We start from the raw sequence: 17,642 nt of genomic DNA on the forward strand, positions 1-17,642 counted from the left end.
TTCCTGGAGAATAATAAGTAAAATATAGTTTCATTTCAGAGAGGTCCTAGTTGAAAATATTACATTCAACCTATTTACTTTCTTCTTTTTACTATACCTATATCACAAGACGCAGGAAAGAATAAATACAGAGAAGTTAGGATATTTGTAAATTAAAATTATAAAGCAGAAATATATTTCAACTTTTACATACTTGGTAGTCTCTCTCCTGCAATGTAACGGGAGAAATATTGGCGAAACTTTTCTTCATCTTCTAAAGCCCATACACGTTTTCCTGTAATACAAATAACATGGAAGCCGAAAATTACGTCTCATCTTCTCAGAACTAAACACATTTTTCATTTCGTTGAACTTTACTACTTTCCAAGGTCTTAACGAAAAGATTGAACATGCAATAATGATACTATAAGCGCGGCCAATAAGAGATGGTCTCTGACGTTTCTTACCACATGCGGTGGGACATTGCAGCCCCTACTTTGATACCAGTGTGACCAAACACGATCACTCTGTCTTATACCATTAATTAAATTGCCACTACAGTTGCACCGAAAAAAACCTTGACACGCGAGTAGTGGCAATGTCACTGCGAGCTGTCAGAGACGTTCTCTTACTGGACGCACTATAACAACAACTTTAAAAAAAAAAGCAAAATTAAAGATGTTTGGTTCGAAATAATTTATTAAGAATATAAAACATCTTAAACACAAACAAACTATTTGCTGAGCAAAACAATATGACAGTGTCTGACGAAGCCAAAATGTTAGTTGGCGAAACAGTAACACGTATGTAGTTTTTTATGTGAATATATTGTTTTGCTCAGCAAATAGTTTGTTTGTGTTTAAGTATATACAAAGCAAAGCTTCTACTTATGGAAAATAAAACATCTTTGAAACTAGATGCCGAGACATAGAAGTACTTAAGTTTCTAACAATTCAAATGATAAGATAGTATTTTAATATGTCAGTGTAAAGTACTGATTTTAAAGTTTGATAAACGATTTTTAAAAAATCCACAATTATACTACATACGGTGATAAATATAATAAGTCTAATGAGAATCTTAAGTTACGACCATGTCTTCGCGTATGTGAAGGGACTAATATTGGACAATTCAAAGCGTAATCTTTTACTACCTCCACTTTTGTACAGGTGACGATACGTTTTCATCTACGATTCGTTGTTTTTGAAATATATATCTGTAAAGTGGTTCGGATCCCACGTTAAAACTGTAGGTTCACGTCTCATATAGCCCCGCTGGTGAACGGGATGCTTAATTCAAAATCAAATCAATCTGTACTGCTTGAAATTACGATAGTTCGGTTAAATGCTTTTCATTCAAAACTTCACAACTGATACATTATTTCACTAGATACAAATTGAACATCACATCTCTAAGTACCTTCTCACATTTTATTTAGTAGCAGTTTGTCTTAGTTAAACACTGCAAATTTAATTGTTCCGCTGCCATTTCTTTTTTTTTGCTAATGAAGTAATTAATAGAATTACCTGCTCCTTGGGTCGACGATGGTTTCCTCGACCTCTTCTCGCTCTGTGAATTCGGTTCAGTCCAGGAAGTTGCTTTCCCTTGTGCTTCATTGGATTGTTGCAGCGATGTTACTGCTGAAGGGGAGCTGATACTATTTCTAGCGATAGGTTCTGAGAAATAAAAAAAAAATAAGAAGTTACAAAGGGTTTTAATCACAAGTATTGAGGTTGAAAGCATCTGAAGTTACAAGGAATATAAAGAAAAGTAGTCGTTAGTATTTAAAAAAAAAAAAGAATGTCGAGATAGTCTCAAATTTGAGATAGTCGAATGTGGCCCTCGAGCAGTGAGAAATGAAAGTTTGTACACTACCATGCTCTTGGGATGTTCAGTGATGTGATTAGTACTACACTCAATTGATTTTCCACGCCGGGGTATCCATTTCATGATGCTAAGTCGACCCCTGAGCCGAATTCGGATTCAGGCCTTCCGGTTGATATGTGGACACCTTACTGTCTACGTCACGAATGGTCATTAATTAATTGAGTTCTTCGTTATTTATACTAATATAATAAAACTCAAACGGCCTTCAGTGCGAACGGTCGCGGGTTCAATTCCCGGTGGGGCACTCGGTCGAAAAAGTGTACGAAGATTTTTCAGGCCAGCAATCCTGAATGAGGTTTTCCTCATTCCCACAAGGCAAATGCCGAGGTGGTACCTAACACATATGTCCCAGGCCACTTATGGGAGTGTTGTGAGTATGTTTCGACATCGACGGCTAGAAAACTACTTATCTATTTCCTGGAGCGTTGTCAATATATTGATACATTATAGAATGATCCTACAATTTTCGTTGGAAAGAATTTTAAATTCTGCAACGTTTAAAGTGAATAGTGTTGCACCGAAAAAGACCACTTGGATATTCATTAGCACGCGTCGAATCAAGATGACTGTTCTTGCTCCAGTTGCATAGCACTCATCAGTGCAACCGCAAAAGCAATGCCATATGGTTGCGTGTCATCGGCAAAAAGATAAATGGATTACACATTCAGAACAGTAGAGTATGCGCACGTAAAGTTAAATATAGTAGTATGTATCCGTAATCACAACCTAAACGGTTCCGAGCCTAGAATTTGATTCTGATCACTATATACCTATTACGTATTAAACCCAATAGGTCAGAGAGCTCTCTTGCTCATATTACAATACACATTATTTAAAACTTTCTTTCAGAAAAGTTCACACTACCATCATTAACTCGATCAGCAAATATAGTGTTCTCCTAATTACATACATTTTTTTTTTACACTATATATTACATCCTTTAAACACTGCTTGCCTTTTTAACTAACTTTAACAGGAATTTATCAATGATACGAAGAATTTGCAAGTCCCTCCGTTCAGGGATCCATACTTCACTGCATTTGTTCCTGAAAGATGCAGATGTATTTGATTTGCTAAGTCAGCGGTGAGCGAACTTTTTTAGGAGTGCCAAAGAAAAAAGAAAGAAGTTTAGACGGGCCAATGTAATTTGTTGAAAACATATTAGTGCATTTTGCAAAATTTTTGTAATGCTAGAACCTATTAATGATTAAAAGGTTATTGAGGGGAATGTGATGAAAGAAACTGTGAATGTATTTTTAAAAGTTTCTCACGATCTGGTTCGAACTGAGATGCACTGAATCTCAGAAATAAAGTTAAATTCGTCTGATTAAGAATCATGTCGCGGTCTAGATAGAATCTTTCCGAAGGTAGCATCTGGACAACGGGGCCATCGTTTGCCCACCACTGCTAAGCAGTAAAATTTTGTTACTATAACCTGGTATTCCTATACAGACTTGACTTCATAAGTATCGTGCGAAAACCATCTCAGAAGGCTTCTGTACGATTTTCGGAAGGTTGTATTGCAGTTCGAAGTTTAAACAATTATAAACATTTTTTAAACGTGCTGCAATCTCACACTGAAAAATTGCAAAACGGGCATGCTTCGCCTTCTAAACTGTGAACTGTTTCGGCAAGGATTCCGTTCGGATTTCATTTCGAAACAACAGACGACTGAAACTGGTGGGTTATTGCAATGCTCGAGCTATTGATTTTGGTGAAACTATGTTACTACTCCAATTTATGGACCCATTTTACGTTTGAATACTTACTCTTCAACTTAAAGGAATATGTTTCGCTTTTCCATCTTCTGTCTTGGATTGTATTAAAAACTTTGCCTCTTATTTGCTTCCATTCATAGTGTTTTGTAAGTTTAGTTTTCCTCTGGAATTCTTCTATTGCCTTTCGCCCTAGAAATGAAAGGATAACTTCCTACTACTAACAAGAATACCAAAAACTTCTGAAATGAGTTATTTAACACTACAAAAGCAATTATCGAGTTTATTTATTTTTAAGTGGTACGAAAAAGGAATTTCATCCATTTTTTACACCAGTGATGAGGAAACTTAAAGGAGAAGGTCGAAGAAAGAATAAATAAATAAATAAAACCTTAAGTGAGCCAATATTGCAACATTGGCACAGCTTACAAAATTCTTGGGTTAGTAAGCCCTATTAATGACTGAAATTTCTTACAACCTGGTTCGAACTGGAATCCACTGATTCTCAGAAGTTAAATGTAAATGTGCCAGTCTGTTTCTAATACAACTCTTTAGAAGTAACCCTTTTCTTCTTTTCATTCCTCAGATTGGGAATCCTGTTATGGGCAGGATAGGAAACTGGTTCACACAATTTGAATCCTCTTCGCTATTAATTGACCATAATAAAGTTCTTTGAAGTTCACACCTGAACAAAATGGTTAAATACAGGGTGAGGCAAAGTCTAGATACACCCCTATAAAGGTCGAACGGTGTGAGGGAACATAATATCGTTTGGTATGGGGTGTCTACGGATGGGGCGCAACTTATAGGAGCTATGCCGTCAGCGGCGGCCGTCTTGAAATCCGCCATCTTGGGTTTGAGTTACGTTTTTCAAGTGAGGAGGTCATGTCGCTTATCATTTTACACTGCCTTTTTCTGAGGAATACTCCTGTGCAATTCGTTTTGCGATTATCTGTATTTGTGTAGGAGTTATGACTTGTCAGAGTTGGCATTACAGCATATGCTCAATATAACTTCAATTACGCTTGGTACACAATCGGAGTCTTTTGTTGCCAGTCCTGCTGCACACGTCGCAGGGTCTGTGGGTCAACAGATGCACACGTCTCCTCAATACACCAGCAGTGATGGGCTACATTGTTGATTTTTACCTCATACATAATTGATTTCAAATGACCCCACAGATAAAAGTCAAGAGGTGTGAAATCAGGTGACCGTGGTGGCCAATCCATAGGACCCCTCCTACCTATCTAGTGACCTGGAAATGTTCATCCAGAAACTGTCTGACCTCAGTAGCATAGTGGAGAGGTGCACCGTCCTGTTGGAAGAAGGTTGTGAAATGAACCTGCGGATTCAACAACGTTGAGAACACATATCACGGAACATGTTAAGATACTTCTCCCCATTCGAGGTTCTATCAATAAACACCGGACCCACGATTCTTGTGTCCCAAATTCCATACCAAACCATCACTTTTCAACTACCAGCACTTTTACAGGGATCCACGCACGAAAGGTTTGCATCTGACCGGCAATGGTGATTCTGTTTTACCTCACCTTGCACATAAAAGTTGGCTTCGTCACTGAACAAGAAGTTTGGATTCCTGTCGCACTGATTCAGAGCCCATTCTGCAAACTGTAACCGCCGATCAGGATCATTCTCCGAGAGATGGTGTTGCAACTGCAACTTGTACGGCGCCATTGGTGTGGTGCAACATATACAGGATTGAAAGCTGACCCAGACATTGCTGATAACCGGCGCGCACTGCAATGTGCACTTTTTACAACCGATGCCACAATTGCTGTTGCAGTCTCCCCGTCGGTGGCTGTTCTTGGACGTCCACTGCATGGCTTATCTGCCACAGAACCTGTTGCACGAAATTTGTCTAATAACTTGGAAATGTGGAATGTCATATGTGAAATGTCATTTCTCTCAGGATGCCGGGCACTGGAGTTAGCAGCAATCACTCTGGTACTCTGTCCAGCACTCATTAACACAATTTCAATGCGTTCCTTCTGTGTGTCATTGTGAATCATCTGCAAAGATAAAGAAAGTTGATCACCTCCTTGCAATTTTAAACTGTAACACTTCATAACTCCTACATGAATAAAGAAATCACAAAACGGACTGAACTGTATTCCTCACAAAAAGGCAGTGTAAAATGATATGAACATGACTCCCTTCCCATTTGGAAAACGCAACCTAAATCCAAGATGGCGTGTTTCAAGATAGCAATAGCTCCTATAAGTTGTGCCCCCACTTATGGACACCCCATACTAAACGATATTATTATTCCTCACACCGTTCGACTTTTATAGGGGTGTATCCAGACTTTTGCCTCACCCTGTATATTGTTTTCGTTAATAAAGTTCACGAATATATAATAAAATAGAAGTACATATAAAAAATACCCAAAATTGTTTTGAGGGCAATAATAATAATAATAATAATAATAATAATAATAACTGTCTGGTTGGAATAACACATTAACACAGATATAGAACTTATATTATGCACATTTGAAAATTATAACATCACATTACTTTTTGATATATTTGCTATTTCAAATTGAGGCACTTGTCATAACATCTTACAAGGTTTGAAATATCTACCGCGTGGAATGAAACCACTGTTTAATGTAGCCGAAGAGCTGGTAGTCGGTTGGCGCCAAAATCTGGGCTATACGGAAGATTATTATAAACATCCCAATAAAACTGCTGTAAAAATTCTTGGGTGCATCGCTCGTGTATCTCGATTTTGTATTAAAATATATTACTCTAAAAAAAATAAATAAATAAATGAATAAAAAAAAATAGGCACAGACTTTTCGATTTCCCATCGTATTTTCTTTAACTCTTACGTACTTGGTCCTCTTTGTTCTGCAATATAATGAGAAAAATACTGGAGAATTTTTTCTTCATCTTCCGGCACCCATATACGTTTTGTCGTACCTGTAATAGACATAACATGGAAATAAATACTGTCATCTTCTTCTAAAAAATAAATATATTCATTTTCAAAGATGTTAACATAAATACTGAAAAGTATACTAACAGTACTACCAACAACCGCCACCAGAAATCTGATCTTATATATTTGTTCAACAGACATACAGAAGGCTAATCGGGCTATGTCAGGCAGATTTTCACAGCTAACTTATGGTACGAAAAACCGAGCCGCCGCTACCACGTGTGTTCTATCGAACCGCCAGCATAATGGTTTATCGCCCGTCATGGCAATTTCCACTGCAGCAAACTACGCTGAAGCACACGCACAGGAATTCCATGGCATTCTTCCCTGCAAGTTTTCCATACCATAGGTCAGTGAGGGCGATGTTGTAGACGTTATTTTAGCAGTCCAAATGTGCAGAAATCCATTAGGGAGTTCCCTCATAGCTAAGCGGTTAGCGTACACGCATTTGACGTTGAAGACTCGGCTTCGATTTCCGGTGAAGCTGATGTAGTTCGGATCTCACGTTGAGCTATAGCTCCACTTCTATTATGCCTTGCTGCTCAAAGGGACGCTAAACTCATATCAAATAAAAAAAAATCCGTTGGGCTGGCGTCAAGGCTTATTACAGGAATATCATGAAAGGAAATAAACGGATTACTATTTCCTGTTTCATATCGTGATAAAACTGAAGGAATATTCTGGCGCTCTGTCCGTGTGGATCCATACTTAGTTCTTGTTGACTCCACACAAACGAGGGAAGGCTTTCCAATAGATCGTGACCACGGATGAATTCCTAGAAGCAGACAGCGTTTACTTTCCCAACCTTACGTATCTCCACCTTCCCTTCCCAACCGTATCCAGTGACAATAATGATTTCCTGGGGAATGCTTTTTTGGTGCTAGCTGTAAAACTCGGTACGTCTCTTATCAGAAGTACTACGATACTTAATTACCTGAATGGCTCATTATGCAGAAGATAAATGTGTCTCTCATCCAAAAATATATTTAACCTCGCTAACTGTACGGCAATTTGTCTCGTCAGGAGGAGGTAGTGAACCGGCTCTTATGTATGCACCGCAGGCCAGGGTTTGAAAAAACCGGGCTTTTTGGAAAAAAATCCAACCCACTTGGGCCCGTGTGGGTTTTTCGGATTTAATTTTTTTTTCGAAACATTTCAATGTCTTTGGGGTAAAGGTGTTAAAATGTGATTTACATTTCAAGATTATCATTACAGCAACAATTTTCTATTTACTGCTGTTTTGAAAAAGATGGCCACCATTTTGAAATTTTTTATTGGATAGTCGAGAAACTCTATATAATAAATTTAAAATGTCTCGTGCTTGTATCCAGAAAATTTAGACTTAAAATACAAAAATTTGTACCGTGTAGTGTGTGTGGTACAGGCAGACAAACGAACAAATGTAGATCGAGTCGTCCCAGGAGCCTCAGTGACGTTCGTCAAATATGAATACCAAATATATTAATTTAAAACAAGGATATAATTCATGTTTTATAAAATAGATGTTTCAAAATGTCTTATATGAAATAAATATTTCCCAGCGTAAAATAAATGGTTTTATTGTTGAAGTTCACTTCCGATATTTTGTGCGTTCAATTGCGGGAATTTCCCGAGCAGTTGTTGCAAGACGGGGTTTTTCCTAAAATGCAGCTTTCTTTACTGTACATCGAAACTTCCACTAGTACGGAAGTTTGAATTCAGCATTTGAAATAGTAGCATTACGTAGTCTTCCAAACTCCGAGCATTAAGCTTCTTAAATTTGACAAGAATTTTTACGCTATTGCTGGTGTTGATTCTACAGGATGCTTATTTGAAGAACAGCAACAAATGACTAAACTAAACTGTTGTTGTTGGAAAACCAAATTTTACTGAAGAATACTTATGTTACCATCAAACATAAGAAATGATACAATAGTTTTACTAATGTATTTACGTATTTACTGGTAGTACCTGCTCCTATGGCCTTAAATCCGTCAAACGTTGAGTTGAGTTGATTTTGAGTTTATCGTCCCGTTCAGGAGCGAGGCTATATGAGACGTGGACCTACTGATTAACGTGGAATCCGAACCACATGAGCTCCCGCCGGGAATCGAACCCAGGCCTCCCGCGCCACAGGCGCGTACGCTAACCGCTTAGCCACGGAGGAGCTCTCCGTCAAACGTATGAGGGATAACATCCCTCGGCTTCGCCAAGTCAGCGAGCACACTATTCACGGATGCATATTTACTTCAAATAGACTATAAGCATAATTCATACATTAACTTGTTTAACTATCTCAAGCTAAAGTATTTTTTTTATTCATTCCGTGCATTCAGTACTTTTATAAACTTAACGTGGAAGACATCTAATTCGCTCAAGGATAGTAAAGTAAAGTAGAGTAAAGAAAGAAAAAAAAAAAACTTGATAAATATCACTTTTAATGTGATCACCTTAGTTGTACCAATAATATACTAACAAAAAACTCAAAAACCCAGGTGGGTTTTAAGGTGGGTCCAACCCGAAAAACTCGCCAGGCTGGGCCCACTTTGCAAACCCTGCCGCAGACCAAGATACTGATACTCGTGGCTGATAAGATTTTGGCACTGGACCATGTATTGTTCGGATGATGGTTTCTCTTGGCCTACTAGTCGATGAATTCCACGAAGCACCTCAGACGACCCTTTCGCTGTGGGCCCTTTTTGTTGGCAAGTGATTCCGCGTGTGTCCCATTTGCGCTCACCTTGCCACGATATATTTAGATGTAGTCATCCTGATAGATAAACCTTTCTTCCGACATTTTTTAATATTCGATTGTCTGAAAAATGTGCGTGGAAAAGAGCCATGAAATATCCTTGCCAATAATGGTTCACTTTCCGTGACATTTCGTTAGCACCAATAAGACATTCCAGCATCTGCAAGCTGAAACACCACACCGATATCAACGCAAGTTTTACCTTTCTAGTACAAGGTGACAGTAATGTTGCCAAATCGTTCGGATATAAACTGATCAACCTTGATCGATTAATAAAAGAAAGTTATGTTTATAACTATATGGCGAGATATCAAAGCCAGATTGAGTTGCATATAAATCTGTGATAAAATGGTAAAAATGTAAGTCAGTTCAAAGTAATCCATATATCTATCTACTGTACAGTATACTGAGTACCGATTTTAAAACTTGCAAAACAAAATAATAATAATAATAATAATAATAATAATAATAATAATAATAATAATAATAATAATAATAATAATAATAATAATAATAATAATAATAATAATTATTATTATTATTATTATTATTATTATTATTATTATTATTATTATTATTATTATTATTATTAACAACAACAAAAAAGCTAACAATGTTTTCGCATTTATTTAAACAACAAATCAGTCAGGAATCACAGTCCAACGTACAGGATGGCGTCGAGCCGACTGACACATTTCAAACTTAAATATTGCGCAGGCGTATCGTCGCTGCACCTCGAAGAACAGCTATGTGTTAAAACCACAACTTTTGAGGAGAAGCAAATAACATTTTATTCTTAAAATTTTGCCAAATATTGACGGAAACACTTGAAAATATAATAAAATTGGTCTGGGTATATTACGCACTGGATAATGTTGTAGCTTGCTTCAATAATATTATATTACTATTTTAGTGTTCACGTAGTACATGTCGGTTTATCTTTTGCGCCTTTATAAGCACATATAGAGGCAATACGTACGTGATTAGAACTTGAAAAATGAAATGAAATCTCTAAGTTTTACGTCCCACGGTTATGCCGGTTAGGCTAAAGGAGACGGTGATGATGAGTAATGAATGAAATGGGGGAATGAAGAAAGTGGGAGGAAACGGAAGAACCCCGAGAAAACCCACGCACGCGGTTTTTGTCCACCAAAGTTCACTTGGCAGAGGCTGAGATCGAACACGGGACCCCAAGCACGAGAGGTGAACGCTCTACCACTGAGCCACCGCGGCCCTATGATTAGAACTTGAAGCCTATCTATTATTTTTTCATTGTTGTGTCGAAACAATTGAATATTCATTTATCACATTATAAAGAACGCTGCCTGGCAGCTTTGATGTTTATTTGAATGGCATAACTCATTTTCAATAAAAATGTCACATAGCGGTTCTTCGAGGCGCAGCGACGGTATATTGGTTGGCGGGGTGAGAACCGAAAGAGGTAAAAACGCCACGTTATATGATGAATCGTAATGAAGCATTGGAGCACAGAACATCGTGCTACCTCAATTCGTAGTTATTACGAAACTAAGTCTGTGTTAGAAGTGCAATTTTTTTTATATATAAATTTGTTTTTAGAGAAAACTTTAATATTGGTCTCCCCACGTTCACAGGAGTTTGCACTGTTCTTGGAGCTCCATGTTTCACATCCAACTCACTACCAGTCTCTTCAAACTTCTTCACCCAAGCCAATATAGCAGAGATGGAACCTTACCATGTCGATCAACATTAAAGTTTCATCTAAAAAAACATTGATTGCACTTCTGGCACAGACTCAGTTTCGTAATAACTACGAATTGAGGTAGAACAACGTTCTGTGGTCGAATGCTCCATTGTGACTGATCATATAACTTGGCGTTCTTTCCTCTCTCGGTTCCCATTCCGCCAACCAATATAAGTTATTACGCCTACGCAATATTCAAGTTTGAAATGTGTCAGTCGGCTCGACGCCATCCTGTATTTATTATTCTAGCTTTTTGAGTATGAAGTGATAAACACATCACACAATAGCATCTCGCTACAGAACTAAATTCTTATTTCACGAAACAAAATTAAAATGTTGTTAAATTAAGGGAGCAGTTTACAGGCGTCACATAACATACAAGCCACATTACAATATCGGTCATAGAAACCATTTAACACACATGTTACAGGTCATATAAGCTACTAGTCACGCAAGTCACATATGCGTTCGGTTATATATAAAGTTGAATTGCGTATGTGTGTCCACATTTAAAATTAAAATTATCTTAGGGAAAGCAATGGCGCCACTATCTGTTGGCCCGAGTATTTTGACAATAGTCCTGCGCTGCAACTTCCATTGTATAATGTTTCTACAAAGCGCAAAACTCAGGATTTTTTTTTTTTTTTTTTTTTTCAGGGTTCCCACTGACCACGAAGAGTAATGATGCGACGCGACGCAAGAAAATGCTCTCTTCAAGAAACCAAATCTGCAGAAATCCACAGGGTGTGGCAAGTGGTAACTTTATCGGTACATCCTCGATGCTCGTGGTTGTCTCCAATCGTTGTACAAATCTGTGTGTAGAATAATGTGATAAGTGATTGTTTTGGAGCAAAGGAACTTCATTTATGGCCATACAAACCAGGCAGGTTTTCTATATAAATAACCGTCAACATGGTTTGGAGCAACATAATCCGAAGGGTCCAGACAGATTTTTACTCAATCACACCTTATAAAATCTTCTTCTTCTAAAAATCAGAATGACATAGCATAAATACTTGGTAAGGGTGGTCAGATCTGTCTTCATTAGCATGACTTGAATTCAGAATCAAATATGCATAATACACAATAGTTTGAATTATTATTGTTTTTCCTAAAATGTATATCTCCAGTAGGCTTACATGTATTTTTCTCTAAATATTCCTTCTACAGTCATTTTTCTCACTGGAAACTGAATGGATTCCACTGCAGACGATGCTTCATTCGCAAGATTCCGGATAAAGAATCTCACCATGCAGGGATCGTTTCCGCATTCGCATCTTTCGTACACTTTAACAATTTAGAGATCAAAGCATTGTAATTAATGTGTACGTGCCACAAAATTCCATTCGCATTTGCCTTCGGTTAAATTTACACTGGAGACCTCCTCTTGTTTGACTTCTCAACTGAGAAAGAAGTCAAGGCAAGTGTCCGTGAACTCCATTTAGAACTTTATTCGAGATAAAAATCTGGTTCACGAGTTATTACCTAGTCTTACCATAAATACTGTCCCAACTTTTAAGGGTGGTTGTACTTCAGCCCGTAAAAGCGAGCGCTGTCACGAGCGCTATCGTGAAGCTTGAGTCATTGCTAGATGAGCTGAAGTAGTTTCAAGGTGTCAGTTGTAAGTGTTCAAGATGGAACGGAGCGAGTACGAGAATTGTGTGGCCGTGATAGCATTGCACAAGATAGACAAATCACAGGGGAGGTTTTCAAAAACCGTTCAAAAGCAGCAAATTACTAGAAAATTCGCTTACCGCACTATCCAGAGCTTTGTTAAGACTAAAACTGTGAAAGATCGCCCAGCAAGGAAGACCACGCACAGTACGAACACTGGAACCCTTGAAAGCAGTTGCTGCAGGTTTCCGTCGAAATCCACAGTTACGAAACAATCAGTTATGGCTCATGAGCTAAAGATATCGAAAATGTCTATATCTCGTTCGTTAAGCAGTGATCTGCGCTCCCATGCTTACTAACAACACAAAGCGCATCTCCTGACAAATTAACTGAAACGCCAGAGGCTCCTAAAAGCAAAGCGCTTACTTAAGCGTTACGCAGCAAATGGGCACCGTCGAATTCTTTTCACTGATGATAAGATTTTCAATGTTGAGACTTTCAAAGTTCAAAATGACAGGATATGATCCACATCCTCTAGAGAAGCTAGGGTAAGGGCTCCAAAGATGTCAGCATCCTGCCGTGGTGGGGTGTGAATAACGAGGAATAACGACGGCAATAATTGCTGAGTGGCAACAAAGACTTAAGGACTGTATACACGTTAATGGTGATCATTTTGAATAATTATTTGTGATTTTGGTCCATAATGCACCCCTGTAACTTACGCTATTAGGATATTAAACTATCTCTAACCATTTTGGATCAATGTAGTTGACAGTATTTAACGTAAGACTCGGTATGGTAACATTTGATTGCCTGCTGTAATACACAGTTCATGATTTAACTCACCTTTATTCTTGATATGATATGTTCGATGTGCAGGTTTCCTTTGCTGAATTCTCTCTCTCACTATGTATTTTATTTGCATCCAATGATAATTTCTTGACAACGTAGTTTCTCTCACAAATTCTTCTATAGCATCCTTCTCTAAAATTCAAAGAAAGAACATCATAAACCATTCTTCTAGAACCTTAAAAATATCTTACCAGTAATAACCATGATAATAATCAGTTTTATTTATGTTTTATTACTTAAAAAATAGTAGCCTAGTAAACATAGATAGAAGAATCGAAATTCATTATTTCATCTCAATTGAGACAAGTTTCGTGAAACTTTTCAAAAGATATTGAATTAAATAATAACTTTTACAATAATCTGAGAATCTTTTACAATAAATAAATTAAAAAAAGTAACTCCTCACAACGTATGAATACAATATTAATAGCGGGAATTCAATAAAATACCAGAGTAAAAAAGTGGGACTCGGCCAGATATGTCAAACTGGACTCAGGCTTACAGTGCCTGAGATAACCGCTACTCAGTCAAACTCTAGACCTGACACACATTCTCACTCTTGAAGTTGCTGTGGTCATATGGGGTATCAGGAGAGTCGGACAGAGTAATCATTACTAGTACATCAGCATAAGCCGGAGAGGAACATTTGATCTGCAACCCACTGCCACTTTTGCATCTTTTCAATTTACAGGATATCAATACATACAAAGCGATTTTTTGTCTATTTCTTATAAATCAATCGTCATTATGTACTTAATATCGATACTCGATCTCTAACCACAACCATTATCTTAATGAAGTTAATTTATAATGAATGACTGATTACTGGCCTCAAGCGTGAAAATATGAGGGTAATCTTGCGACGAACTTAGTAGCGGAGCGGTTAGCCCATCAGCGCCGAATTGCCAGCAAAAACTTGCTGTTTCCCCATCTGGAATTTAATTTAAATATACCTTTATATAAGTTTCTCAATTGTGGAGTATATTTTTCTAGTTAGATAGTATTAGGTTGTGGCGAACTAAACAACACACGGATAAGCTAACATCACAAGTTCTGTACACGCCCAGCAAACAGGCTGGGGTACCCAATCTGGAATTAATGCGTTACTGAACTGAATCGTATGAAAGTACACTATGGAAAACACATAATTATGATTTTTCTTTACAAATTCAAACTGGGACATTCTGCACAGCATGGCGAAATAGAAATTAACAGTGTACTTCGGTAAGAAATGGTGAATGAATGCACCACACGCCGTTCATTTGTCAAATTTCGTTCCGGTGACACAGTATTACAGAGCATTGTGGGCACTGATCAAGCTTAGAAACACCGTGAAAACAGAACCTCGGACAAGCGTTCGTACCATTGCAGATGAGTTAGAAAATACACTATACCTCTGTCATTCGGTGGCTACATGCAATCAGTAAAGTGAAAATGTTACACAATCATAGTTGTCACACGAGTTGAAACAGGTAACCAAGAATCGGTATCAGGATGTCCGCAGTTCTCTAGGTGTCACAAATAACCAGGAAAGTTTCCTGCATCGGGTTTTGTCACTTTAAAGATGAAAGAAAGATCCGCAATGACAATCGTAAACGGTTAGGACAACATAATTAATCAACGCCCAGGACGGTTTCCTAAACCACCTTTCCACCTACAGAAGTTGTTGTCTTCGTAATTTGTGGTGGGAGTGATCCATCGTATTTCTTCGAGCGAAATGAAATCATCGACGCAGATACGATGTTGATATACAAGTACATACCTTGGCTAGTTTTCGACGTAGTCACTATGAACCTCCAGATATATATCTAGTAGTACGGTGTAAGGTTCCGTATACCTTCTGTGTAAAAAGCTGTCGCCTGAGAGTGCAGCTAGTCCAGAACTGAAGTTTTTGAGTATTTCACTGTCGTTGAAACGCTCGATGCAGGCCACTTTATCAGGTAAAGAAAAAAAAATCGCTGGGCAAGGCCGGGGCTATAAAAGAAATGATTGAATAGATCCCGCTTTGAATTGTTTCAACAACTGTGTGTGGGCGGGCGTTGTCATGGATAAGAAGAAACAAACTTTTCTCTCTCTCCGCCGATTTTGGATGGCATGTCACAGGTTTTCAGTGTTTCGCAATGCACATCTGCTATAATTGTTGGTCCTGATTCCAAGAATTCCACAAGAATCACATCCTTTTGGTCCCAAAACGCGGTTGTCATGTTTCGTAAACTGATGGTGTTTGTTTAAATTTCTTCACCTTGGGAGAACCAGAGTGCCACCATTATGTTGACTGATGGTTCGACTTTCCCGTAACGTACGATATCAGGTTTCATCCCCCGTTCCTATGTGAGAAAAGAGATCATCCCCATCCTCACTCCAGCGAGCGAAAAGAAAACAAAAATTGCAGCTGTTATTCTTTGCTCTTTGTGAACGTCTGTCAGCATTTTTAACATCCACGTTGTACACAATTTGTGATAACCCAGCTCGTCAGTCACAATTCGATACTCTGTTTTCGCAGATACTTGTGGAAACTCTGGCGAGTTCAGTTATTGTGAACCGGCGACTGAGTCGCACTTGCTCGTTAACGTATTCTACCAGATCGTACGTCTGAACATTAGGCCTTCCGCTACGCTCATCGCCATGAACATTTGAACGTTCGAAACACTTGCACCAACACCTGACTTCCCTTCTTCATTACTGTCGGTCCGTAAATGGCAGCTATCCCGATGGACGTCAACTGTTTTCTGTTCTTTAGCGTTCATAAATCGTATGACAAATCTCACTTCACATTTGGCGGGATTTTGTATTAGGGCAGCCAATTCACCTTATTGCTACTCGAACGTACGCAACTTCACTTGGATGATTCTATCTCTGTTGCAAGCACAGAATACTAGAACATGCTCCTGCGCATGCTCAACTTCATCAGTGTTGCCATCCCCGTATAAAAAATTATCGGCCTTTTTTTTTCATGCGCCTCATAGTGCTGAACACCATGAAATGCACCGCAAGTATTCAGCAATGGTCAACAGACATATCGCACGACAATGTTCGCCCACATATAGCTCATAGAATAGTGAAGAATCTCCATGACTGGATTGGATTAAAGTCGCTTTGAGCATAGACGATATGTGTGTTCCGAACTACATGAGTTCCCGCCGGAAACAGGCTCTCCATGAGTTGCAATATGAAATCCTTCCTTACCCACCGTATTCTCCCGATATCTCTCCCATTGAACACTACAACTTCCGACACCTCAATCACTTCTTGAGAGGGAAGACCTTGCCTATGATCAGGCGGTGTAACGTGAGCTAAGGAGTTCGCATCGTTGTACTCCTTTTGCCACAAAATTTCATAACTGTCACGGATGAATGATGGCGAAAGTGTGTGGTTGCACACTGCGACTATTTTAATTAGCCTTGGTAGCATACATGGCAAAAAAGATCATTCTTCCTTGTTCTAACTGCATGCCAATCACGGCCAAGTTTTGCTTTCAAGAACAATGATGGCACAAGGAAAAAATGAGTGGAACTCTAACAGAAGGTGAAGGAAAAGTCTTGAGAAGCACAATATCGTTGGAGACTAGACACATAGGTCTGTTACTCCAGCACACAGAAATATTAACAAAACATAACATACAGTTTATCTGTTTCGCTGTTATCTTGCTGGAATATTCTATCTGTGAATATCTTAACACTCACCTTCTGCTCTGGAGAAAAATTTTTCAATAGACCGCATGAAATGTTAGCAGTATTGAGTTGAGTTGATTTTAGTTTAGCGTCCCTTTCAGCAGCGAGGCTATATGAGACGTGGACCTACTGATTAACGTGGAATCCGAACCACATGAGCTCCCGCCGGGAATCGAACCCGGGTCTCCCACGCCAAAGGCGCGTACGCTAACCGTTTAGCCACGGAGGAGCTCCGAAACGTTAGCAGTACTTAGACAAGTTTTTCAATGTGACAGACTGCATGAAATGTTAGCAGTACATAAATAGTAAGTTAAGATAACAACAAGTATTTGAACAGTTGGTGCAAAACGTTCATCCCTTAGTGCAATGTTATATCCATCGTCTCAAAGAACAATGGTAAGGACAGTACAACGATCCGCCGTGGCCGTAAATTGCATAACTGCGCACGATTTACATCTGGCAGGGCTCATAGTGGTCTGGTCTCTTATAAATAGTTGAAAAGT

At 38.5% G+C, this 17,642-nt stretch overlaps 1 protein-coding gene across 11 annotated transcripts in view; it reads right to left on the minus strand.

Moving 5' to 3' along the window:
• Positions 1-17,642, minus strand: part of LOC145686670 (uncharacterized) — a 165,190-nt gene that overhangs the window by 98,406 nt on the left and 49,142 nt on the right. For 10 of the 11 annotated variants that reach the window (XM_081760180.1, XM_081760170.1, XM_081760172.1 and 7 more), the window contains 5 exons: positions 13,463-13,600; positions 6,443-6,529; positions 3,636-3,773; positions 1,506-1,655; positions 194-274 (listed from right to left, as the gene is read on the minus strand). In XM_081760180.1, coding sequence (XP_081616306.1) covers positions 194-274; positions 1,506-1,655; positions 3,636-3,773; positions 6,443-6,529; positions 13,463-13,600 — 594 coding nt within the window. The remainder of the gene's footprint in view (positions 1-193; positions 275-1,505; positions 1,656-3,635; positions 3,774-6,442; positions 6,530-13,462; positions 13,601-17,642) is intronic. The other variant, XM_081760174.1, reaches the window with a different exon arrangement.

Source organism: Thermobia domestica, chromosome 5 (genome assembly GCF_964235325.1).
Source record: "Thermobia domestica chromosome 5, izTheDome1.hap1.1, whole genome shotgun sequence".
Lineage (NCBI taxonomy): Eukaryota > Metazoa > Arthropoda > Insecta > Zygentoma > Lepismatidae > Thermobia > Thermobia domestica.